This window comes from Idiotropiscis lumnitzeri, chromosome 4 (assembly GCF_059441095.1).
Source record: "Idiotropiscis lumnitzeri isolate Australia: NSW breed Sydney's pygmy pipehorse chromosome 4, RoL_Ilum_1.0, whole genome shotgun sequence".
NCBI lineage: Eukaryota > Metazoa > Chordata > Actinopteri > Syngnathiformes > Syngnathidae > Idiotropiscis > Idiotropiscis lumnitzeri.
This window is the reverse complement of record NC_142394.1, coordinates 27337877-27363168: the sequence shown is the minus strand read 5'-3', so window position 1 is coordinate 27363168 and position 25292 is coordinate 27337877. Positions and strand designations below refer to the sequence as shown.

The 25292-nt window shown below is 44.7% G+C and overlaps 1 protein-coding gene across 7 annotated transcripts; it reads right to left on the bottom strand.

Annotated features, from left to right (window-relative positions):
- Positions 1-621: 621 nt before the first annotated feature.
- slc24a2a (solute carrier family 24 member 2a) lies at positions 622-23470 on the bottom strand. 7 transcript variants are annotated; one of them, XM_088292717.1, is made up of 12 exons: positions 23189-23468; positions 21345-22390; positions 13736-13774; positions 12962-13070; positions 11698-11712; positions 9327-9377; positions 7550-7648; positions 6140-6222; positions 3858-3992; positions 3680-3769; positions 3394-3560; positions 622-2784 (listed from the first exon to the last, which is right to left on the bottom strand). In XM_088292717.1, exons 2-12 carry the CDS (start codon positions 22206-22208, stop codon positions 2535-2537), a joined length of 1902 nt encoding a protein of 633 aa, XP_088148843.1. In that variant the 5' UTR covers positions 22209-22390; positions 23189-23468; the 3' UTR covers positions 622-2534. The 7 variants fall into 7 exon arrangements, with proteins under 7 accessions (XP_088148843.1, XP_088148842.1, XP_088148845.1 ...); XM_088292716.1 differs by having other exon boundaries at positions 13736-13784; positions 21346-22390; positions 23189-23467; XM_088292719.1 differs by lacking the exon at positions 9327-9377 and having other exon boundaries at positions 13736-13784; positions 21346-22390; positions 23189-23467.
- Between the last annotated feature and the right edge of the window lie 1822 nt (positions 23471-25292).

Sequence of the window (25292 nt, the reverse complement as noted above, 5' to 3'; positions counted from 1 at the left end):
GACTGCTCACATTTGAGCCATGACTCACGCAATACAAAGGTCATACAAGTTGACCTTGATATTTGTATGGGACTACTTATTTGCTTTTTTTCTTTCTTAAATTATAATTTTTAAATGAGCAAGCAACATTCCAATGTGGCTTCACAGTTCCATGGAAATAGGCTGGACAGAAAAACAAAACAACATTCTTGTGGAATAGTTAAAAACTGAACTACTTTCTTCAGTCTTCTATACATTTGAGAAGATTAAATACCGCAAGCCTGCTTGTCCTAAACTCATTTTACATTTTTTTCTGCTAATTCTATACCGTTCAATAATCTCCATCTAAAAAAAAAAAATTTAATTAATTGTCCCAGTAGCCCACCTGTCTTATTTTCAAAGTGGTGTCCAGATTTGTCCACAAGAGGGCGCAAAATTCCAATTATTAACCACGACGATCACGTATTAAAAATGACAAATTCACTGAAAGAGTTCGACTTCAATTGTCAGAAACAAAACTTATACGCGAGAGTCACTGCTCTAGACAAAGTGCTTTTAAAAACATATTCTTTTACTATACCATTTGGGATCTTGTGATGCATCGCGTCCGTTTCATACAAAATCGCCACGCAAGGTCATCGATGCATATTGGAATCAGATCAGCTTTATTCGTTTCATTATATACTTTGTGTTTTTACATAGAGACAAATGTGTTGTACATATATAGATTATATAGTTAAATTTGTATCTGTATATATGTACACGTGAAACCAATCTTACATGAACACCCAAAAATAAAGACAATTTACAGTGCAAAACGTTGATTGGTGACTTGTGCCACTTGACTCACTTACCTTCATCAAGCACAATCAAAAGTCATTCGACGGCATCTTTCAAGCAACGTGTGGAAGAGCAACTTTGGAGTCCACCTTGAGTTGATCGCATGGGCCTTCAAGTGCACAGAAAAGATTGTCCAAACTCAAGCAAAATTAGCTGACACCATACAGTACCGGTAAATACTCAACGAGCCTTAGAGAGGCAGGTTGTGGGTCTTCCATGTTTTTTTTTTTTGTTTGTTTGTTTGTTTTTTTTGCACTTCAATACGTGAAAAAAATATTGGCAGCATCAGCCCTACGTCCATTTGCTCAACATGAGTATAAAAAAAGAAGTCATATCCAAACTGGTTTTGCTCGTTTGAAACAAAAATAGATATTTACAAAGTAAAACCTGTTCTCTTTTCTAATCGAATGCATAAAAGTGAAGAGTTCCGTTGTACAGTCCGTGGGTAACCAGCCCAAAATAACCTGAACGCAAGCACCCCCCCCCCCCCTCGTTTACACGTCATTACCACTAAGATGCTGTACAGACGCTGAGGTCAAAGGGCGTCGAAATGGAAAGGCGGTGGAGTGCGGGGTGGACGCATGATAACACGTATATTGCTGTTTAATCCACATTCTAATCTCACACATCGTGATTTGGAGCTCTCTTTTTGCGTACAAAAGACAAATGGGTGGACTCATGTTTTTTTTTTGTTCTAGTATAGCGCCTCTACAGGGAAGGGATGGTCATTGCAGCTTAGAAAGCGATCTTGACTAGATTGCCGATATCACAGTTTTTTTTCTACGTCGAGACTGAGCACTAGTTTACGTTTGCATGTAACATGGTGGAAAAAAAGTGTACATTTTGGTATACAAGTTGTTTAAATGCGGATTACTACGATTCATCTGCGAGTGTCTTTTTTTTTTCTTTTCTTCTTCAGCTGCGACTCGAGCCCAAAGCGCTACACGCTGACTAATCTATCAATTGTGACGCGTTTACACCGATAAATTCTTTTCTCAAATGTACTATTTTGACTTCATAATGGAGGCTTAGCGAGCCTTAAGTACTCATGCTTTTGGTTCCAGAGGCCCCCTTTTTTTTTTTTTTGTGGTGGGTGTGAGTGCGTGGTGTGTTATCTACAATCAGAGGGAGCAGATTGTCCTGCTACAGTACATCTAATGCTACTGCTAATTATTTCATGGAAAAGTGTTCAAATTGAAAAAGAAAATCCTCTTAAGAGCGAGTGCTGCGTTGAACAATGAAGTCACCAGAAATGAGTCCGTCTGCCTTCTTTTTTTTTTTTTTTGGGTCGTTCAAAGGATTCTTTTCCCGGTCTTCCCATCTTCTTGTTATCCGTATTTCTGAGCTCCGGGCGGCTTCATGTGTTAAACCAATGTGTACAAAGTTCCCAGCAGGTGGCGCTCCTCAATCTGCCATCTTTGTTAAGCCTGATCTAATGACACTAATGGCATGCATAATGCTTTTGAGATTTAGCCGGTGCGCCCGTAACGCACCCCCCCCCCCTCACCTGCTAATTAAAGAACACAGAAAATCCACTCAGGTGAGACCAAGTTGGGCGCCTTTCGTTGGCGTCTCCACTGCACGTTCTCCTCACTCCAGTTCGACCCAGCACGCAGGAGAGCCGATGAGGATGTTTTGTTTGTTGGTCGGTAAGGGGGAAAGCTGGGGGGCGGACCTCGGGTGGAGGGGTGTGGGTGGGTGTCCGGCCCCCCCCCTCAGACGGACACGGGACAGATGAGCACCCGGTCCTCCAGCATGACGCTGACCACCAGGAAGACGAAGTAGAGCATGAACATGATGAAGCCCAGCAGCTTGCTCATGCGCCATTTGCACGCGGCGATGGAGATGATGACGAAGAGGAGCATGAGGAAGAGCAGCACGATGGCGCAGAAAAGCCCGTTGGAGCTCACGGCCACCGGTTGCAAGCCGCTCAACAGCGACCACATCAGCCACGGGAACGGAAGCCTGCGCAAAACACAAAAAGTGCGTCGGGTCATGTCGGAGGGGAAGTGACGAAAACGACGACGGGTTATTCTTGACCCGGTTAGCGGTTGGCACGGCACTCTTGAAACGGTTCAAAGTCACGAGTAAAAATGTTCAAATAAAAAAGAAAATAATAAGTAATACAATAGATTCGTAAAAAATATATAGTGTATATGAAGCGGCGCATGTAGAATTGATCACAGGAAAAAAGAAAAGAGCATTTTCATTCCGTTTCGTGGCGCAGGCTCATTGCGATCGCATTGCAAGGCTCCGTGTAAACATGACTGATGAAGAAGATTCAGAAAGAACGCAATCTCACTTGACAGTTTCATCCGTCCACTGCGCCGTATTCGGCATTTTCATCGGTTAGATATGATGAGACCCGACCCGGAATGGTAATTTGCTGCTTTCCCGGTGGGCCAGTCCGCTAAATGCGCCGCTCGTGGCTGTTCAACCAGCCTGCAAATTAATTTCTTCGGACCGGCAGAACAGTTTTGTAATCACCGTGTAAAATAAAAAATAATAATAATAAAATGAAAGCCTCCACGTTTATTTGACAGGAGCAAACGGGTTTTTTCTTTGCTGTCGTACCCGACGGTAATGTCAAAGATGTTGGAGCCGACGGAACTGGACACGGCCATGTCGCCGAGACCCTTGCGTGCCACAATGACGCTGGTGATGAGGTCAGGGATGGACGTTCCAGCCGCTAATATAGTCAGACCCATAATCTCCTCGGTAATCCCGATGGTCTCTCCGACCTGCATAAAAAAAAGGGGGGGGGGGGGGCTTCAGAGTAAATAAATAAAGCCTCATCAGCCGCTCCGGCTATTTTCTGAGGGACATTTGTGAGCCGCTCGGTCGGGAGGGGGGCATCTACCTGGTGGGCCCACCACACCATCAGGTAGGAGAAGGCCGCGATCCAGCAGATGGCGCCCAGGAAGGTGATGGGGAAGAACTTCTTGGACGACTGGCAGAGAGGAGGCAGACGAGCGCAAGAACGTCAGCGGGAAAGGAGCATTCCCGCACGGCGGCCGACGGCAAAGGAGCAAGGTTACCGGTTTCCTGACGTCCGGCAGCGTCAGCCACAGCGGGAGGACGATGGGCATGATGAAGAGGTAGGTGAAGCGCTTGCGGCCGGACTCGGGCCACGACAGGCTCAGAGGTTGGTCGTCTTCCTCTTCGTCTTCCGCCTGAAAGTCCGCAACCAGTCAACAAAGTTCACGCCTCACGACAGAACCCCGGCTGCATCGCGGGTTCTGTTGGGCGGTGATTATTCGAAATATTCGCCAGCCAGGAAGAAAGAGGGTAAAAAGACTGGTTGGAAAGTAAACCTCGTTAGCGCATTGCTTAAAGCCTCCCACTGCGAGTTAGAACAAACTGGAAACCATAGCACATGGCAGGCGTGGGCAAACTACGGCCCGGGGGCCACATGCGGGCCGTTAATGTTTTAATCTGGCCCGCCGACTTGAAAAAAATTAAATGAATGAACCTTGTTAATGTTTTATTTTCTAAAGTCTGTGGTTTTTCAAAGACATATTTTTTTTTTGTAATGCTTTTGTTCACTTTCATTTAAAATTAAATGTTTGGTTTTTTTACTCCGATGAGGTGAGGTGACCAAAACACTCCATCCATCTGCATCCGGCCCCTCTGTCAAATTTTAGAACCCATTGTGGCCCACCAATCAAAAAGTTTGCCCACCGCCTGGCACATGGTTTCGATGGAGAAGATTCTCGTCCAATTGCTTTGTTGGACAAATGCTGACAAAATACAGTCAACACAAGCACATTCTGAGCTGAATTGCAAATGGCCTCTTTGATGCCGTCGCTCTAAGCACGGTTGTAAAAGATTTTTTCTTTTTGTTTTGAGTTTTCTTTTTTAAATTCAGTTAGATTTAATTACTTTTTTTTTTAGGGAGGGTTTGCTAGTTATCATTAATTTTAGTTTTTAAAAAAAAAAAAAACTTCAATTTACTTTAATTTTTATTAGTTTTAGTATTATTTCTGTTAGATTTTGTTTTATTTCAAATATGGAATATTTATGGAGTGCAAGATAAAAAAAATGTCACTAAATACTGCGTAATAAAGAAAAGCAACCTACAATTCTCAAACGACTGTTTGACCTTCTTTCTTCTGTCTAGACTCATGAAAATGTTAAACTTGAAAGCTCATGTATGATACTATGACAAAGACGAAAACAAAGGACATTTTTGCTATAACAAGAGTCAGTTTTAGTTAGTTCAATAAAATCTTATCTTATTTTTGTTTCACTTCCTTAGCAATTTTTTTTTCTTTTTTCAATTATTTCATGATATTTCCATAATAACCTTGTACTATGAATGCTTATACTAGTTAACAGCCAGCTGGCCAACTATACGTCCTCATTGGCTCACTTCCATGTCAATCAACAGGCCACACATTCAACATCACAGATGCTACAGTGTAGAATTTGTGAAGACGGTGGCTCCAAGTGGCCAAAAATAATACCGCCACCTCCGTTGCATTTATTTCACGGTGGCATTATAGCGCACACCAGGAGACTTCCATTGGTCTATTTATGGTTGGATTTCATCGCTTGGGGAGGGGCTATGCTCCCTATTTCGCAAATGCCAGCCCCTGGCGGGCCGTTCCCGCCCCTCGGGGACCCCCTGCCAAGGCCCCGCTTAAAGGTATCGACGTTGCACCCGCTGCAAGGGAAATGTGACATTTGATCCGAGTATTCGGCTTTGATAAACGTGCTTTATTTACATGACATTCATCCAAGCTGGGAATGTAACGCTCGTCTTCAAAGATATTCAAATGGGATGTTATTTCCATCCCGTAATCCACCGAGGTTACACGCGCAATTTGTTTGAGCTTCTCTAAAGACGGGATGAGTCAGAAACACCCCGTCGCGAGCGATTCGGATTACTCATGAATATTCAAAAAGGGAATATTTGGAAGCAGTCGGGGATGATTTCGATCAATAAATAAAAGGGGGGGGGGTTCGCTTCCAGGAAACAGGCGTGACTTTTCAATTTGACCTCCGCTTTGCCCTTTCTTTCCAAACGCTTGCCAAAGAATGAACAATTGGTGTGACAGCACACGGAGCACCCGGCGTCTTCCTGGATCACACAGACAGGTGCGCCGTGGGAGGCGGCGCTGAAAATAGCCACCAACGCCAACGCCAGCCAACGCCCCCCCCCCCTGATGTTTTGGCACTTGACAGAAAAAGAAGCGCTTGCAAAAAGGGAGTACACGCCGATTTTGCGAAACACAAGGTGAAGTGTGTTCCTCCCGTTTTTTAGAAGATACATTTTGGACAGCCTTGATGGTTTTGGTATAAACGGTTTGTTTCTTACCGCTTGGCCCTCTTGGCCCGCGGTGCCGTTCATGGGCGGGGTCACCTCCACTTGCACGCTGGAGCTGTTTGGCAGGTTCTTATCTGTGCAGGGACGGAAAAAAAAAAAAAACCTCTGATAAAAAGCATCACTCGTCGCGGTTTGAATTGAAAATGCATCTGTGGTTTCCAACCAACGGCCCCAAATCTCCAGCCGACGTGATCTTTGCGCAGCGATGCCGCCCGAGCGCACCATGAAGAGGCTAACATGTTAATGCGGCGCCGTTAACATAATTGCGCCTCACTTTGATTCCGCTGCACAATGCGGCAATGAAAGCGATTCCTGCGGCCTCCTCCGCCTCATCCTTCCTTTCAAGTGACACTTGCTCACATTAGTGACTGGCTTGTCTCTATCATGTGCTAAATAGTGCTCGGACAATCCATTTGGCACTTCTTGATCACAATGCCGCGCCACGCGGCTGCCTTTCAAGTTGGTCCGCAGCAAAGCCATCCTAGCATGCCTTTTGGGACCGTGCTGAGATGCAAAAGAACGAGCATTTCCAAACAGCCGGAAATTTGCACGTTTATTTGAGTCATTGACTGTCGTGGACGACGTCAACCGGAATGCAGGCGTTCGCTTCCGTCAAGTCCGAATTTAGGTTTGTCAATTGCTGTAATGGCGAACAGATCCCAGGAGATGGCACAGCTTTTGAGTAGAAGAGCAAGACTAGGGAGTGAATCTTGGCTTGTCACGTTGATTGGGAGGAGACAAATGGCAACGTGTCGGGAGTCAGGCAAGTTGAGGCATCTCGTGGTGACAAAAAAAAAAAAAGGGATTAATTTATTTTTTTGTCGTTCGTTACCAATAAAATTGGACACCTTCCGTGACGCGTCGCTTACGTAGTTGACGTTGAATGAGAGAATCTTTTTTTTTTTTTTTTTTAATTGCATTATGAAGCAAAACTAGTGAACTCACTGTTTAACTTACTCAAGTAATTTGGCGGGAAGCAAAGACTCCAGGACAAAATTTGAAAATCATCGGCGGTACCTCGTGGACACATTTTTTTTTCCGCCAACATATCCCTCGAGACCTCACGATGACATTACGGACATTCGATTCAACGTTTTTATGTTCTATTGACATTCTGACAGTTAGTTTGTAAAAACTATTTTTGAAAGTGTATATTATTTAAAGAAAGAGATGGTTTGTGGATATTGCGTCTCCGTCTTGCAGAAAATAATTGTGTAATTATTAATTAATTATGTTATCTAATCGACATGAAGTTCAATTTGTTAACGACTGCCAGTCGTTGAGTTCATTTTTCCATATACGATTTTTTTGTTCATTCAGTATTGTGGCATTTATTTTTGTTGACGAGATTTTTTGAAGATAACAGATGGACGTCGGGTAAGAACGCAGCGGCTTCCCTACCCGAACGGCTGGCGACCCCATTGGCCTTCTCGCTGTCCTCGACTTGGCATTTCTTTTTGGCGATCTTGTGAAGAATGGACGCTTTCTCCCGGAATTTCCCTGCAAAACAGCAGTCGGCACGGTCGTTAAAAGTGCAGAAGCGAGCGGCCCGCCGCGGACTCGGTTTCCTCGTCCGCCCTCGCTTCGCTGCAGCGGCTGTGACGTGAAGTGATGATCCCGCATGTTGTCGTCTTTGCGTTTTGGGATCTGGAGCTCAGCGGGCTCATGTTGCTTTTTTTTTTTTTTTTAGTACATCAGAAGCTAACAAACGATGCAAGAGCGACGCGGGAAAGGAATTCGTCATTCTGATTGGACGACGGAGGACTTCCTTCTCCGCACTTGCGCTCGGACTCCACGAAGCTTCACTCTTTCTCTTTCGTTTTTTTCCATGTGTGATTGAGCAACAACAAATCCGAGCGGCGCCGAGCCGTTCGAACAACAACGAGAACACATTTGAGCAAACGACTAGAACGGGCGTCTCCATCTTGGCTGGATCGCAGCGGTCGATTTAAAAAAAAAAAAAAAAAAAAAAAAAGCAGTGACGCACGAGGGCGAAATGAAAAATTGGACGTCGATGACGACCTTGGGGTGTCCTCGAGGCCTCACGACGACGCTCACACGCAAGTTGAGGCGCTGGCGGTTTTCCCGTCCTCGTGAAAATTTCCAATTAAGTCCCATCGTAATTTGGAGCTTTTCTTTAAAAATGAAACCAAACGCAAAACGGCGAAATGTTGACCAAAGATCAGGACTGTGTGCGTGGCCGGCCTTCCACCAATTAGCCTTTTTGTAATCAATAACTTTTTCATTTTTGGATCGCACGCGTGATTTGACGCTGTCAATGTCAATACGCGTTTGCCCAACCATGTCCGTGCTCGTCGGTGACCTTCCGGCAAAATCGTTAGGCACCACCAGCTTCTGTCTCATCTCCATCGCACGCACACCCCCCCACACACACACACACACACACACACCATCTTTTTATTGTTTTCGTTGTTGTGACACTTGACACTTTGGCCTTGATATCAAACCATCTCCGTTTGAAAGTTGGATATTTCAAGATGTCCTTTTTTCGAGGAGTGACAACTGTGTCGTTGCGAGAGCCATTTAACATGCACGCGGAGTTGCGCAATCTGTGTGAAGAAAATGTTAAGAATAGCTTCAAGTTGTCACTGTTGTTACGCTCAGTTTTTTTTTTCCTGACGCCAGCTCTGCCTCTTATGAAAGCGCCCAGTGGATGACTCACTCCACTCGGGAAAAATTCAGCCACGGCGGCTGCTGCATCGCCGGCGTGCAAGTAGAAGCTCTGAAATGAATGATGGATTTTTCAGCGAAAGGGAAAAAAAAAAAAAAGAAAAAAAGAAGATGAAGCCTGTGTAGCAAGTAGCGAGTGACTGCGTTGCGTTTTTACGGGCATGCCTCTTTGATGCATTTCAAAACAACACATGAGCAACATGTAGAGACTCAAAATGGTACAGAAGCACGACACAGATTGTCGAAAACGATCATGACAAAAAATAAATAAATAAATAAATTAAAAAAAAAAAAAAAAAAAAAGGAGCACCACGATTTGCACTTTGGGAGTGAAATCTCAGAAAGGTCGTGTCACCAGAAAAACACGACCGAAAAATAAAAAAAATAAAAAAATCACAACAAAGAAAGCTGATGTGCTCATAGTGGAGATGGAGGAAAAAAACCCAAAAAGGACGCCACATAGAAGTGAAATTTTTTTCGGGCTTACCTTCCTCAGTCATTGAGTGATAATATTTTAGTTTCCCATAAGTCCCAAGCTCTACAAGGCCACAGCAAAGGACAAGGAAGGGTAAGGGCAACGGACACACAGAGAAAAGGAAAAGAGTGAACACCACTGCGCACTGCACAGAACACACACAAAAAAAAAAGGAACTCCAAGTCGTCCCCTGCAAAAAGTGGCAAGCAGCAACAAAAACATTCGCTGGCACACAACGCGCCTTTCATGACAACAATTCAGCGGAATGAGCCAGAAATGCCGAGGTGAGCGTGCAAAAAAACAAGAGTCCTCCTCTCCTCCTCGCCATTTGCTCTTCAGCGGACGCAGGTCAAAGGTCGACTGCCTTACAATTAGTGGCTTAATCGGCTGTAAATTCAAACTGGTTTGCCAACCGAATCAAGAAGTGATTGTGAAGACGCGAGGATTCTGCGCTCTTATCATTTTGTGATCTTACGTTGCATTGCGCCAAACGTGAGCCTCGCTCACAAACCATCGGCAAATCGGGCCTTCAAAACCGGGCCGGCCTTGAGCTGGCGTTGGACCGGAGGGGCAATTAAGCGGCGGCGCAATCACTGCACTCGCCCGTTACAAAGAGAGAGAGGGAGAAGCGAGGAGGAGGGGCTGTTGTTTACCAGGGGGCCTCTTGTCCTTGCGGAATGCCCTCCAAACCTCCGCTGAGCCATTTGACTGAGTGCATGCACACTCAGAGTGGGAGCTTCAGTTTGAAGCTTAAAAAAAAAAAAAGCTTTTACATCGATTCGTTCACTTGCTTGTTGCGAGGAAGTGGAAGCCCGTGTGGATGTGCAAGCGACTGCTGTCTATGTAGACTTTTTTTTACATGTTGGGAAGGTTATTTTACTTCACAAAAACTAAGTTGGAAAAAAGGTTTTTGTTAAAGAAAAAAAAAAAAAGCTAAAAAAAAAAGCTAATAAAAAAAACCCCAAAAAATAAAAGTCACTAAAATGAACTCTAATAATAACGATTTAATGAATTAATTTTTATCTTTGGCTGTTAATTAAATATTACGAGCCTTTCGGGTTGGTTTTAGCCATTAACCCGAAGAAGAACAGTCGCCTGGCCGTTCTTAAGGTGTCGCACAGAAATGACATCATCAAGCAGCAGCCAATAAAAAAAGCGGCACCAGATGACGTCACCCCTAGTTTTTTCTTCCCTGTTTTTGTCACTTAAGCCAGCCCGAAACACAACGCTAGGTAAGAAGAGTATTCTTTTTTTGGATCATATATAAAAAAATTATATACAGTATATATATGAAAAAAAAAGTTTAATACTTCTCAATGGGAATTCAAGCCACAAATCCACTTTCCAAGTTGTCAACTTGACAAACACGGTTTATGCTAGCTTGATTTGATTAAGGTTGTGATGCATCTAAATTGAGAAGCGGTACTTCGCACTGCACTTATTGCAATTCAAAATCTATGGACTGTTATGAAGTACCTGTATAATCCAAATGTTTTTTTAAAATAACAAAGTTGACTTTTTACTCCACAATATTTAGCATGGTGCTTTTAAATATTACACAAAAGAAATACAAATATTAAAAAAAACAAAAAACAAAACTAATACTAAAACTGAGTTGTTTTTTTTTCTAACGAAAACTTAAAATCTAACTAAACTGCCCTGAAATCTAAATTAATAAAAAAAAATATATATACATATATATATATATATATATAATAACCCTGCCAGTTGACCACCGTTCTCAGTGCAGAATTCAAGTTGAAAATTTTGAATACACGTCTACGTCCACACACACACACTCACACACACACACGTGATCTTGTTTTTGCTTTTTATGGGGTCCACCGCAGCGAGGTCATCTGCTCTCTCAGCACTGTCGTTCGCGTTAGCCGAGGCAGGCTGCGACCATGCAGATGTGCGTCCCTGAGCTTGCAACGCAACACAATCAACACATTTGCGCAAATGAAAGAAAAAGCATGAAGGAGAAAAAGCTCTGCTCCAACTCCAAAGGTGATCGGATGCAGATTAAGCATGCATGCAAACACGGGCGAGGTCATCTTTAATCCCTTGTCAGGTTGATTGATTAGAAATCCTGAGGAAGGTCAGCCATCTGGCCAGGACATGAACTCCATTGATGCCTACAGACTGACTGCTAATAACCAATAAGAGGAGGGAGAGGATGGGCTCGGCGAGGGGGGGGAAGAGAAAAAAAGCTCACAAAGAAGTCCAGGGAGGGGAGACGACACCCACAGACGAGGATAGAAATACACGCTTGACATACGGGAAAGTCAACAATACACACATGAGGGAACATTGAGAATTTCCTGCAGGTTGAGGTTAGAATAATGGAGGGGGCGGGGTTACAGAAATGAGATCAACTCACCAGAGTCGGCAAATTCTGAAAGGGGGGATATTTGACAAAAGAGTTGGAGAGACAGAAACAAACAAGATCAATCCAAGAACACAATTTTTGTTTCAATTCAACCCGAAGCGGAAAGTATTCCAAATGGAGTCGCATTGTAGTCTGCAAACATGAACGCAGAGAAACTTTCTGGGAAGGGATCGCAGATGAAATGGACACCTTGCACCATTTCTTCCACGGAAAAGTCAGAGCGATGACGATAAGAGTTTTCATTCCATTATTCATATTATCGCTTCTCTTCTTCTGATAACAGTAAAAAAATAAATAAATATCGATGCCTGCGTGCAGTTCGTAAGGAAACTGAAAGCTTCTCGTTTTTGCACCGGGAATGGGATTCATCAAATACGGGATATTTTTCAGATTCACTGCAAAGTAATGCCAATTTGGACACGCAAAGAGAAAGCAAAAAGTGAACAAAAAATAAAAAAAATAGCAACATCAGACATCCTCCGCAGCCCAGACAACTTATTTTGAGAACTTCCCATGAAATATACATGCCCCCCCCCCTTCCCACCGCCACATGTGCTCCACTTAAAAGCCCAGAGTGTGTGCTGGGATGCGGCGCACCTGCTCAACTCCTCCCGAGCAGCCCAAATGATGCGTTGCGCTTTTACGACATCGGCACGATCAGATATTTTTTTTTGGGGCATCTGCACATTGGAACAAATATAACACGTGTGCACGCTATTTGCTCTGATTGGAATTCCCAGTTTTCCCGTACAATCAATTCACATTCATTAGAAGCAACTACCGTCATGTGGAGCATGATGGATGCATCTCTTAGGGAACCAGATCTTGGACTCTTTTTTTTTTTTTTGGTTTTTATAATCGCCCAGACAGCTTGATGGATATACTTAGGGATGCAATGTACAAGTTGATACATGCTAATGGGCACTTGAAAGCCCAGCTCGGGAATGGCGTGCTAATCTCTCCTGAGCTGTCTCACTCCAGGCATGGCTCGGCTCTCAAGGAACGCAAAGTCTTTTGAGAGACAAACCAATATTTCAAGATGGATTCTTTTGAATTTATCTGGAATGTTGCCACAGAATTGCGCAATTTCCAACTGTCAGGATTTTATTAACTGTTACCTCTAGGTTAAAAAGCTTGCAAAAAAAACAAAAAAAAAACAACAACCCTAAAAAGACTGAAAGAAACATTTCGGAAATAATTTTAAAAGAACGAGAAATAAAAGCCAACAGGAAAGTGGGGACAGAGACCAACTCACCTTCACTTAAAGGGTCCAAGGTGTGAATCATAAGCTGGAAAATGCTGTTTCTCATCAAGCTGTTGTGCAGGGAGGCCGAGCTGCCTCCCCTCTGAAGACGAGGTCTGGCCTGCGACGAGACGGAGACGGCGTTAAGAACACTTCCTGGCTGCCATTTCGAAGGAGCCAGATCTACAACATCTCAATATGCAAATAAAATAGTTTGGCCAAATAAGTTTCTAAGTTAGTCTCTCTCTCTCTCTATATATATATATAAATATATATATATACACATTTCTTGATATAATTTTTTTTTTTTTTTTTTAAATCGCAGCTTCACCAATTATGCTCCCGCTTGGAATATGATTTGTTAATCCGCTTTTGCAAAAACCCAAAGTGGAACCAGCAGGCAATGTTGATAAAAGAACCCTTCTACTTCAGGAGGCCCTTGGGTTGCATTTCAAGTGTGGTTATGTTCTTCCAAGTGCCGCTAAGGTGGTTACATGGTTCCATGCTCAACTGTTGGGAGAATCGGAGCGCCATTGAAGCTAAGACGGCAGCTGGAGCCATCCTTCTCGCTCACAGGTGACACGTCGGATGACGTCTGGTGTTTTCTCCAAGGCCAACGCCGGTGCGTACCGTTTGATCCAAACATCTCCCGTGCATGTGGATTTTCTAAATAACTTGTTTTGTACGAAGGGAACGACTTGGATGAAGTTAACACAAAGTCACGGTATGGTGGAAGAGACACACATCATCTAACGGCCACAACAAAAAAGGAGACAAGACACCTACCGACAACTTGCCATCATCCTCGGGTGCCCCTGGACTCGCCTTCTCATCCAACAAAAAGAAAGAGGACGATCAGAAAAGAAGGGGGGGGGGAGAACAAGACAAAAATGTGAAGCATGCCGCACACAACGATACACAGACGTCACATCACAGTTACGGTCATGAAGATGATGACGATAATGAGGACGACAAAAGGACGTTTTAGGGGGACGATTGTTTTGAAAGGTCGAACCGATATCACATCGCAAAATTCCAGGCGGCAAGTGAGATCAATTTATTAGGAGGGAGACAAATACAATCGTCCGAAAAATGGTTTGTATTTTGAAAAAGTCGCGTCGCTCTTATCTCAAGGCACAACTGTACATAATTTAGTTTGACGATTTCGTATTAACATCCTCAGTCTCCAGAAATATCAACAGAAAGTAACATTTAGTTGAGTCTTGGAGAGGTTTAAGAAACTCAGGGGGGGAAAAAAGTTACAAGTTGTCATGCAAAACTTTTGTGACTCAGGCCTTCAAACAATCACTCACTTGCCGACCATTCTTGCCAGCAGGCATTCTGGCACATCTATTTTTGAGAGGCAAACAAAAAAAGTGGCGCATGTGCGAAATGTCCCTTTAAAGGCTTCTTGCTACCCTATTTGTTTGGACGGTGGAGTATGGAGCCTTTTGTTTCCCGGCCTACACAAAATGTGGAGGCGCACACGTGTGGTGAGAAGATCCGCCGTGTCCAGTAAGATCTGGATCCTTTTATTGAAAACGTCACTTGAAAGTGAGCCCGAGCATTGCAATTGTGAAGCAAAGCTGTTAATAGGACTTTATTATAGAACACACATGGGGGGGGGGGTCCTTTGAATAAGGTTAATTGCTAAAAACGTGTCAACATGTAGTACTCAATTTTGAAGATAGCGTTAAACTGTTTTCTGTTTTTTGTTTTTTTTTTAATGGAAAATGGTGCCATGTGATGTATTTGAGATTCAGCCCTTCCCTGCACTGAAAAAAAATTCAGTTCAACTTACTCAATTTTTTTACATCAAGTGGTAACACAAAATAAAATACCTGAAAAATATATCTTTTATTTCGTGCAACCACTTGACAAAATAAAAAGGAGTAAATTGACCACATTATTTTCAGTGCGCTTTACATAAGAACTTTTTGATTCAACATTTTTTTTCCATTTCTAACAATAATAATAATAATAATAATAATAATACAAATAAATCTAAAAAAAAAAAGAAGAAACTGCACGGGACTTCAACCAGATAATTTCCCAGGCTAATTCCTGGCACATATCAAATAGAATTGCTCTTTTTGGCTCGGTCCTCCTCAACGGAGGTGAGTACAGGTGTCTGATTGAGTTTAAAACACGTTAAATATTATGACTAATAATCTCACGGACGGATTAGGATACTTGTGCGCTCCTCTAATACCCGCCTTCCACTTGTTACGTAATGTCACATCACGTCAGGATGTTTCTTGGAAGCGGCTCAGCTGGCGGCGGATGAGCGGGACGGACGAACGGAAGGGATGACTGGATGGACGGACGGGCGGTCGGATTAATATTCCCGCGCAACTACGTGCACGTGGCGCGACGTTTCGGGGGAATTATCGCTGGCAAAAGTGTCACATGCCATGAGCACTTCCACTCCAGCGTCACAAATTGCCAGCAGATTAAAGGGGATTTTCTGTCCTGCTCGCTGAACGTCCACTGGGGTTGGAGGCGTTCACAACCAGCGTTTTAACTTCGCCACTAGGGGCGCCGAAAAAGGGGGAATAAGGAGATTCTCGGGGGGCTAGGATCATCAAGGGCCCAGAAGCGCCCCTAATAAAATTATAATCCTGCCCAAAAAAGTATGACAGTCAGTAATAAATCTACATTTACCCATGTATTTAATTTACAATGCATTGGTGGCAGCATTAAGTGTATTTGTTTCAGAAACTTCCTCAATGCCTCCCCCCTCTCCGTTTACGTCAAATGGTTCAGTCCACCTGCTCCCGCCTGCAGAGACAGACATCTTTTCACGTTATCAGACACTGAGTGGAGCCAAACCCGGAAAGTCAAATCCGGTAGACAAAAACGGAAAGCGAAGAAGCCTTAGTAGGAGAAAGAAGTCGACGGACGACAATATGTCACCCAATTTTTTTTATCGGCAAGGTGGGTTAGTGTTTCATGTGATGTAAAGTTTTGGAACAACAGCTTGTTTATTCTTGTTCGATCGATGATAATGTTCAAAATACAATAAATCCTAAACGACAATTGGCCATTTTGTTTTTGGTGGTGTTTGCAGAAATTGTATTTGTTTCTATATAAATAAAATTGCATTGTATTGTATTGTTTGTATGATTTCACCACAGATTATAATTGCATTTCATTTGAATGGAAGAGGTTATTTAGTAATTAAATTTTGAATTAATGAAAGTAATCTTGATGATTTTATGTTAAATTATTGAAAGAAAGAGATGGTCTTGGGTTGTAGGATCTCCGTTTTGGAGCAAAATAATTAAATGGACATGAATTTCCTTATATTCTCAGTACTTACGCAACCAAGTAACTCTCATATTGTTTTCACAAATATGGGAATAGTCAAAAATATCAATAAAACGCATAGTTTTATGTCAAACAGCATCAACATTTTCCGCCTGCCTCGTGGCTGGCTGTGGAAGGGTCCAGGAAGATTTCTTTACATGGAGCCCAAAGTCCCTGTTAGCGGATCTGTACGCCTTTTTGCCATCGGCAGTGGCGCTGTACCAAAAGGGTGGCGCCAACCAATCAAGGCGACTTGTTTCTGTGTTTGAAGTGCACTGCGCAGGTCAACATTGCGTCAACAACAACTTCCAAAAAAAACACTCCTCTCCTTTTTACAAGCAAGCGTGGCATGAAAACGATGACTTGACAGTTTGCGACAGATTGCGCCGTCGTTTTTGCGCTGCGAGCTGTCTGCCTTGTTAAAGCGACTTGTGCAAATCTTCCAGCAGCCAACCTGTCTGCTGAAGCGTGACAGAACACCCTCCGAGATTTGTCCGTGTACATCAGCCATTGCCCTTTCTTTCCATTATTGCTCGGAGATGATAATAACCATCTTTAAGGGGGTGGGGGAGAAAAATTTGCACAAGTCAAGAAGCCGCCCACTTGCTAATTAGTAACCCCTTCATTTCTTTCCCCCCTAACAAGCAGAACTAATTACAGAAGCTGCCACCGTGGCTGATTTCCCACAAGGCAGCGCTCACCAGCTCAAATTGCTTCCTCTCACCCGCCCACCGACCAATCAGGTGCCGGCTTCTGGGAAATGCACACAAGAGGACGAGAACACAAAACTGCTGTGCCGCCTTCGAAAAAGAAACGCAGAAGCCCGGCGGGTTTTATGTGACATGTTTGGATAAGTGATCGTTAGCAATATCGTCGATGGTCGAATTGTCGGCACGTTGAAGCGAGTGAGGCAGCCGAAAGACAAGTTGTGTTTTTTTTTGTTTTTTTTAAACTTGCGCAGAAGCTGACATGTTCAAAATGCTTCCTGAGTTTGGTACATTTCGCAAGAGCTCCCTCAACTGTCAATCAGCTGCGGCTTTTATTTCATGCAGCGGCGAGAAAAAGATCCCATTGTCCTTCGCATGCTGCGTTTACAGTGCACTTGTCGAATTCGACCTCGCGTTCAGAAATAGCTCGGGATCGATGAAGCTCTCAGTTTCTTACTTAGCCATCCGACTCTCCCTTAAGAAAAAAAAACAAACAAACAAACCCCGAATAGAAAGTATACAGCCTCAGGTTTTTAAGACTCCTCAGTCGTGAGAGACTTTGACCTTGATTTGACTTTCAAGATCTTTATCACAAAACTTTGCGAAAGGAATGCAGTGAGCGAGGGAGCTGTCCGTGGTTCTTAAATGGAGACAAACACTCAGTTGGGGACTCATATTAAACGAGACTTCCAATTTCTTAGAATTTAAATACCCGGCAGTGTACGGGCAACATTATTCATCAGGAATCCAAAAGTGGGCCGCACAATGACGATAATTTGTTTTTCAAATTGCACGCGCGATGTTTAACTCCTTTCGGATGCGCTCCAAAATGCTAATGCGCAGGAGATGACACAGTAAGCACCTGGGATGCAAATGAGAGCGCCGCTCGCTGTTGTTTGCAATGAATGCGGCCCCCAAACAACAACGGCGCCGGGCTATTGATGGCCAAAGTCCAGCCATGCTGCAGCTGCATTGGATGAGACAACTTGGGAGGCTTTTATTGTCACGCTGAGATCAAACTCAACAGCTCTTCTATTTTTAAACGCAGGCCCACTTGCAACTCGACGACGCATGAAAAGACAGCTCAAATCTTGCTCCAACGCTTCCTGGAACCGAGGATATCGCCAGAACTTGGACTCACAAAAAATAGTCCCGGGGGGGAGGAAAAAAAAAAAAAAATCGATAAAACCCATTCTTGTTTCTTCAGTTGTTCGTTGGAAATGTCAAGTACAACTAAAACTACATTTGTTTGGACAAATATGACGACAAGAAAAATAGTTCATGAGAGTTGAATTTAAGAGTTGATGTCTAAACATTGACCTGGTTTATGATACTAGCAAAAAGTGCTCTTAGGCATTCCATGTTTTCTCTGTTAGTCACGTGAACCAGCTTTTGTGGTAACGGGCGTTCACAACTTGGGATGTTTAACTTATTCACTAACAGCCGAGTTAAAAAACAACAACAAAAAAATAAAAATAAAATAAATAAATGAACCGATCTTTGACGTCTTTAGCCGTCAATGGTATTGAATGAGTTAACAATTATCTTGCACCTGATACGAATATGAGTATTCACTCTTTGCGTACTCACCAATACTGTTACCCCATACTTCTAGTATACTTTTGATACCTAAAATTTAATGAAACTTATTTCAGTGGGAAAAAAATTGTGACGAATAACCTTTTTTTTTTTCTAACACTGCTGAAGTGTCTCACTGTCGCAGTATATCGCCAACTACTGCCGAGGAGGACTTACTACATGTTGGATTCTTTTTGTCTTGAGGCTCGGTGGCTGGTATCGGCTACCTCCACGACTACCTGATACTTGAAAAGTTATGACACCTTATGTGTGTCGTTGCACACCCGTATTTAAAAAGAAAAAAAGTGGTCTACGTCACCAGACCAATGAAGTGAAAATGGATTATTTGTGGCACGAGTCGGGAATGCCTGACAAGTTGACAAAACGCAAACACACAGGCAGTATCTTCCGTTTCATGTTGCACTGAACGCGGCAACGCCGACGGGAAAAGGAAACGCAAGCAGTCTGCTTTGTAAGCGATCTTTGAAGCCCCGTCATGACGAAAAATCTCGCCTCTGCATCGTCTATTTATAGCTTGCTAATGCCGCGAGCAGAGGTCGCAACCCTTCCTATCTCAGCAGATGCAACATCTGCCTGCGCGCAACAGCAATTTATCTGACGACGACGGAGGAATCTTAACCGGCTTCCTGGTTCCGTTTGCTTCACAGAGCACATTTTCTCCCAGTCAGCCATTTGCGAATAAAACCGACGTGTGGGAATAATTTGCCGACGCTGGCTGCCCTCACACTTGTGAAGTGAATGCATTTTATTTTCATGACGAGGAGCCGTCCGGGTATCTAAGACTAATCGAAATGACTAAGGGGGGTCGGAAGCGCCATTCGTAAACAGGTGACCTTATTTGACCCATTCCGCTAATACACGACGACTTTCATGTTCGTCTCATCGAGTCGCCAACCGGCAAAGAAGCTTAGCAGAGCGCACTTCAGTTTAGTCATCTTCACACCACAACAAATCTTACAAAAAAAATCACCTTCTTGCAGCGCTATGGTCAAAAGCCCCCGTGAGATTAACGCGCAGATTGAGCGCCCATTAAGTAAACAAAGGTATTAGGCGGCCGTTCGGGATGAACAAATAGGTATAACGACATCCTTGCAACATCTGTGCCGCTCAAATCAAATTACATGCTGTGCGCTGGGATTAGCGCAATGACTGACTGCTGCAATAAAATTCTGCTGCATGACTTTGCTACCCCCCCACCCCGACGTTTGACAAACAGCCTCTAGGGTTTAACTTTGCAGGGACAACAAAACAAGAGGCGCTAGCAGCCGACTCAAAGCTCAACGAGAAGTTGCAGTCGTGTGGTGGAGACTGCCGGCTGATAAACTCTTGGATTTGCCCGTCATAACCAATATACGGCACGGGTGCATTTGTCATCAAGTGAGCTCGCGCCGAACTTTTCGGCCGTGTTGGGTAACGCGAGCTAGCATACGCCAGAAGTCTCTTTTTAATCAAATGCTTATGAGTCAAACTCATTTCTTGCGGCACAAATAAAGTGCGTCTACTATTTTTTTGGTGATAAATTGCTTTAGTTCTTTTCATTTTGGCACGACAGATATTACTTGTTACCCCCCACCCCCTCCCCCTCCTCATCCTCATCCCCCGCGCATCCCACCAGATCCTTTTGTAGAATAAAAAGAGCAATAATATTTCTATTGGGTTGACACAACTTTCCAGGATTTCTCATTTCCAATGAGAATGTGTCGTAATGAATATTTTGCGCCACGAGAAAATTCTACGGGCAATCGGGTGTATGTAATATGATGAGTTGATGACACAATTTTCAGTCACCATCATTTGACACTTTTTATTGTCCTCACAAGGAAGGCAAGTTGTCCCACCTTGTGCCTCTCTTCTGTTCTGTTCACGGGAACATCACGGCTGAGAAGATGCCCCCCCCCCTCTCGGTCAAACGGCGTCGAGTTAACTATCTATGTCACAATTGGAGCGCCGTGACACTCACCTGCTAATTTGCCAATTAAAAACCCAAAATAACACGCATGCACGCGTCCCCAAAGTGTCAAGACTTGATGAAAAATGGCGGCTCTTTGGAAGATTACGATCCAATTACGTGTGGGCCTTTTGGACGCCCTAATTAACCCGGTCCATTCATCTGACGACGACCCAAAACATCTTCCGCAATACACCGTCACATCACCGGCGTCTACGATTGCAGAGTCATCGGCGTCCGCACCCAGAATGCTTTGCAGCTCAAGGTCACCTCGCTTGTCTGGCACGGAGGCGGCACACCTTCCTCCTCCCTCGCCTGTCAAACAAACCAATTGAGCGCAACCTGGAGCGACATCCCAAAAAAGTAGAAAGTGCCGCCTCTTTGGAGTGAAATTTAAAAAAAATAAATAAATAAAATGTCCTCTGAGCAAATCCTGCCATAATAAAGGCTTTATGGGACAATGCGCTCCAAATTTCATTTCCACCTCATGTCACGAGGAAAGCTAAATCCGCAAAGATAATCTGCAGGCCGGTGTCCGATTGCACCAGCGATTAAAGGACCGGCGAGCGAGCCCACGCGGCGTTGTTTGCCGTTAAGTGGCCACACCTCAGCCACTTGCGGTGAGGTTGACTCACCGGAATGAAGCGGACGGATGCTAAATGTCTCCTCAGAACTTCCGGCGCGATTTGTTACTCAGGCAGAATTTGGCGATCTTAACCCAGGATGACCGTCTTTTCTCTCGATCCGAAATGGAAAGCAAAGTGATATGGACGCGCGTAACCTTCAAGTGGCATCGGCTACTTTTGGGAAGATGACGGAGAAAGCCACTCACCTTGGGCTGCGCCTCCACCTCCACCACTTGGTTCTTGTTCATGCAGTTCTTGACGAAGCCCTCCATGGTCCCGTTGAACTTCATAAAGATGACGTAGGCGGCGTATCCCGACAGCAGCGTGATACTTTCCCACACGGAGATGAAGTTGTCGAGGAAGAAGACGATGAGCAGGATGAGATCCAGGATGTAGAAGGAGACGTCGCGGAAGAGCGGCCACCACGTCAGGTTGAGGATCTCCTTGGAGAAGATGGCGCACATGCCGATGACGAAGAGGATGTTGAAGACGGCCGAGCCCACGATGGTGCCGATGCCCACGTTGCTGTGCGAGATGAAAACGCCGATGATGGAGGTGAAGAGCTCGGGGGCCGAGCCGCCCGCCGCCATGAAGGTGGCGCCCGCCACGTCGTCTGAGATGGTCATCTTCTCGGTGATGACCGTCAGCGCCGGGACGAAGAACTCGTCGCACACGATGGCTAAGGCGATGAACATGTAGATCATGCCGAACATGTGGAGGATCACCGCACCGCGGCGCCTTTGCTGGAGGTCAAAAAGGTCCGGCGGGTACGCCCCTTGGCTTTCGTTGCCGGCCGACCCGTTGGCGTCCTTCTGCTGTTGGCTGAAGAGCAGAGTCCGGTGGGGCACGGGCTGGCTGAGTCCCTCCTGGGCGTCTGCCCGATCACCCGAAGCGGCGGCGTTCCACGTCAAGGCACAGATGGAGACGGCACTTACGGCCAGCAGGCTCACCACCAAGCCCAAGATCCGCACCGGCCTCAGTTTTCTCCGCAAACAGCGCTGACCCCTCCGCTTGCAGGGACCCGCCGCGACGGCTTGCGGCTCAGCCGGGCGGATGCACGGCGGACGCATCTCGGGGCGCTTCTGGAGTGACCTCGCTCCAGCTGGCTTGGTAGGACGAGGGGAAAAGTGGGGCGGGGGCACGGCTTTTACCGCAGATGGTAAAACATGGTTTTGCTCTCAAATGTGTTGAAAGGACTGCTGGTACTTTCCTGGGTCTGGCTTGCCAAATGTTGCCTTCATATTAGCCTTTGCTGGAAAGACAACAAAGAATAAACGACACAATGAGAAATTTACAGCGTGTGATTTGACCATTGTTGTGGTTTTAGGGCAGCTCTGCAATAGAAAATAACACCACCCGCAATAAGATCACACATTTATCACGAAGGTACTTATTTGGACATTTTGTTTGGGGCACAATGACTTGTGTCGACTGCCCTTAACTCATTCTCACTACCAGGTGAGTTAAAAAAAAAAAAAAAATCTTTGACGTCTTTAGCCGTCAATGGCAGTAAATGAGTTCAAGTAAAGGCTGAGAACAAAATTTACCTTTTTGGTCCCAAGGGCACCATTGGATATATTATTATAGCTGACACCATAAGGGATGGAAATTAACACTCAGAGTACTGACAGCGCAGACAACAAAGTGCGATCATTTTGCTCATTCGATAGCCTGTGTAGACCTGTAGATTCAACACACAATATGGAAAACTTGAGAAGGGCAGATGATTTTTTTTTTTGGCATGCGCCAAACTGCAGTAAGAGAAATAACAAGAGGGCCGTCAGATAAGGGGCATCCGAACCGTGATGACGCTGCTGAAAACGGACGATCGCTATGATTATTCTTCATTTATTTTGACGGCCAAAGCCCATCTGCGCTGCCGGTAACCCTGCCTGTTACTGATGCGTTCACCCTCTCAGCTGTATTCAATGAGAAGAAAGAAGAGAGAGGAAAAAAAAAAAAAAAAACACGAGCCAACGTGTAATGTGCACGCGGATAACGGATGATGCGCGGCGTGATGCGGCTGCAGACGTGCGAGGTCTCGCCTTACCTGTGGACGGAGGCAACAGACACCAGCAGGTTGCAAATTCACAGTCCGGTGCCCTCTTGCTCTCATTGAGCACAAAAATGTCACCAGTCTCGGCTGTAGCGACGGTCAGAGGAGGAGCTTTTGACAGAGGAGGAGGAGGAGGAGGAGGTGGTGGGAGGAAGGGGGGCGGGGTGGGGGGGTAAATGCGCACGCCTCCTCTCTCGCTTCACAGTCTCGGCTCAGCAGCATCCATCCCGGCTCGGATGAAAGCAAACACATTAATCGCTTATAAAAAAATTAAAAAAAAGAAGAAAAAAAAAGGAAAATCTTGGCAAATGTAGCCAAGTGACGTGCTTAGCTGGGCTGATCACGTGATCTAAATGAATAAAGTCAGGTAAAGAGCACCCCCCCCCCTTTTTCCTCGCCCTCTTGCCTGGTTCAAGCTGCTGCATGCGTGGGGCTTTTGGTGATGCTGCATGTTACCGTGGTTACTGAGCAATGACAGCTTTGCTACTCGATTTCTCCCCTCTCCCCCCTCCTCGGGCCTGGCGTCCTGCACGAACAGGTGGCCGTGCTTCAGACGGGAGGCTGATTGATGGGCCAGCCGGCATAAAGGTCATTTCAAGGTTACACGCAAGACGCGGTGGGAGGAGATTCGGCATCCTCGCATTTCTTTCACCAACTGCAGCAGTGAACACTCGATCGGTGATGGGGGGGGGGGGACAATTTTTCATCAGTGCTATGGATGAAAAAATTCATATGGACAAAATATATGCTCTTATCACATTTTATTTTTGATAGCACATTTCTCGATGCATGTATAAAAGAGCCGGTACTTCACACTATTACCTCATCTATCCACTGATGACATCAGAATAGACCATACAAGGACAGCACAAAACTGCTGAAGAAGCAACCGACATTAAGAGCAAGAACTCATTTTGTATGCTTTTTCACTCACAATCAACTCACTTATTTTATATAAGTTTATATTATTGAGCTTCCGTCTGTCATGCATATCATTTCAAATATGAAAAAAAAAAAACATTAGGGCAGTATAAGACCCTGTGTAAGCACAACTAAGACATGCCTGCTATCTAGTGGTGAGAGGTGATATTACAACTTAAAACTACAGTCAAAGCCAGCATATTTGCTGATTTTTTTTCTTTTGAAGATTTTTTCAATATATAAATTTTCGTTTATTTCCCCAGTTTTTACAGGATTCCCCCACGCCCATTTTATTTAGTGCAAAATATTAATTGAATGATTATCAGTGGTTTTTTGGGGGGTTTTTGGAAGCCACAAACACAAGAAAATGTACTGAGCACAATTTTCAGTCTTGTAGCTGGATCGTCACTATATTACAGAAAGTAAGCCAAACGGTGAATTAGCAGACTGCAGGGCACTTGTGTGCTTCCAGTGGTGGTGCAACGCCAGTGAAAAGCATCAAGGGACAAAACAGTCCCGCTGGCTATTTAAAGCTACGCTAAAAGAATGTGTGGAATCAATAAGCAGGTGCCCGGGTACTTGTGGGTGGAAGAAAGTGCTTACAATTTGTCCACCGGAAGCACAAGTGACGTCCTGCAACAGCACATACAATAAATCACGATTCACTGACCTTATTGATTGACCCCCCCCCCCCCAAACTCCTCCCGACCGGCCTTCTGTTACCTAACAGGAAACACACAGACAGATCACATTAAAGGACGACATTTTATTATTCATTGAAAAACTCAAAATATGTTTAGGACCAAAACGAAACGGACGCGGACATTTAACAAGCGTCAATTCTTTCATGAAAGTTTGCACGAGGCCTCGAGGAGCCCCTCGGAGGCCCCTCGCCGGCAAGTCTCATCATCTTTTCAATGCGATTAAATGGACTGCTGAGTGGACATGAGAGGCGACGTTCTCATGTGAGCGATCGCCGGCCTCGTCATTAAAATGCACTAAAAGATGCCCCCCCCCCCTCCCGGAAAAGTCCATCTAATCAGCGTGCACGGTCCTCACGCCAGCTCTCCCCGATGATGTCCGTCGATAGTTTTCTCATCGAACCAGATCTCTCCAGGCCGTCAGCTCTTTTCACCCCCCCCTCAACAATAGCGCTCGGGGGTCTGGCTGCCTTTCC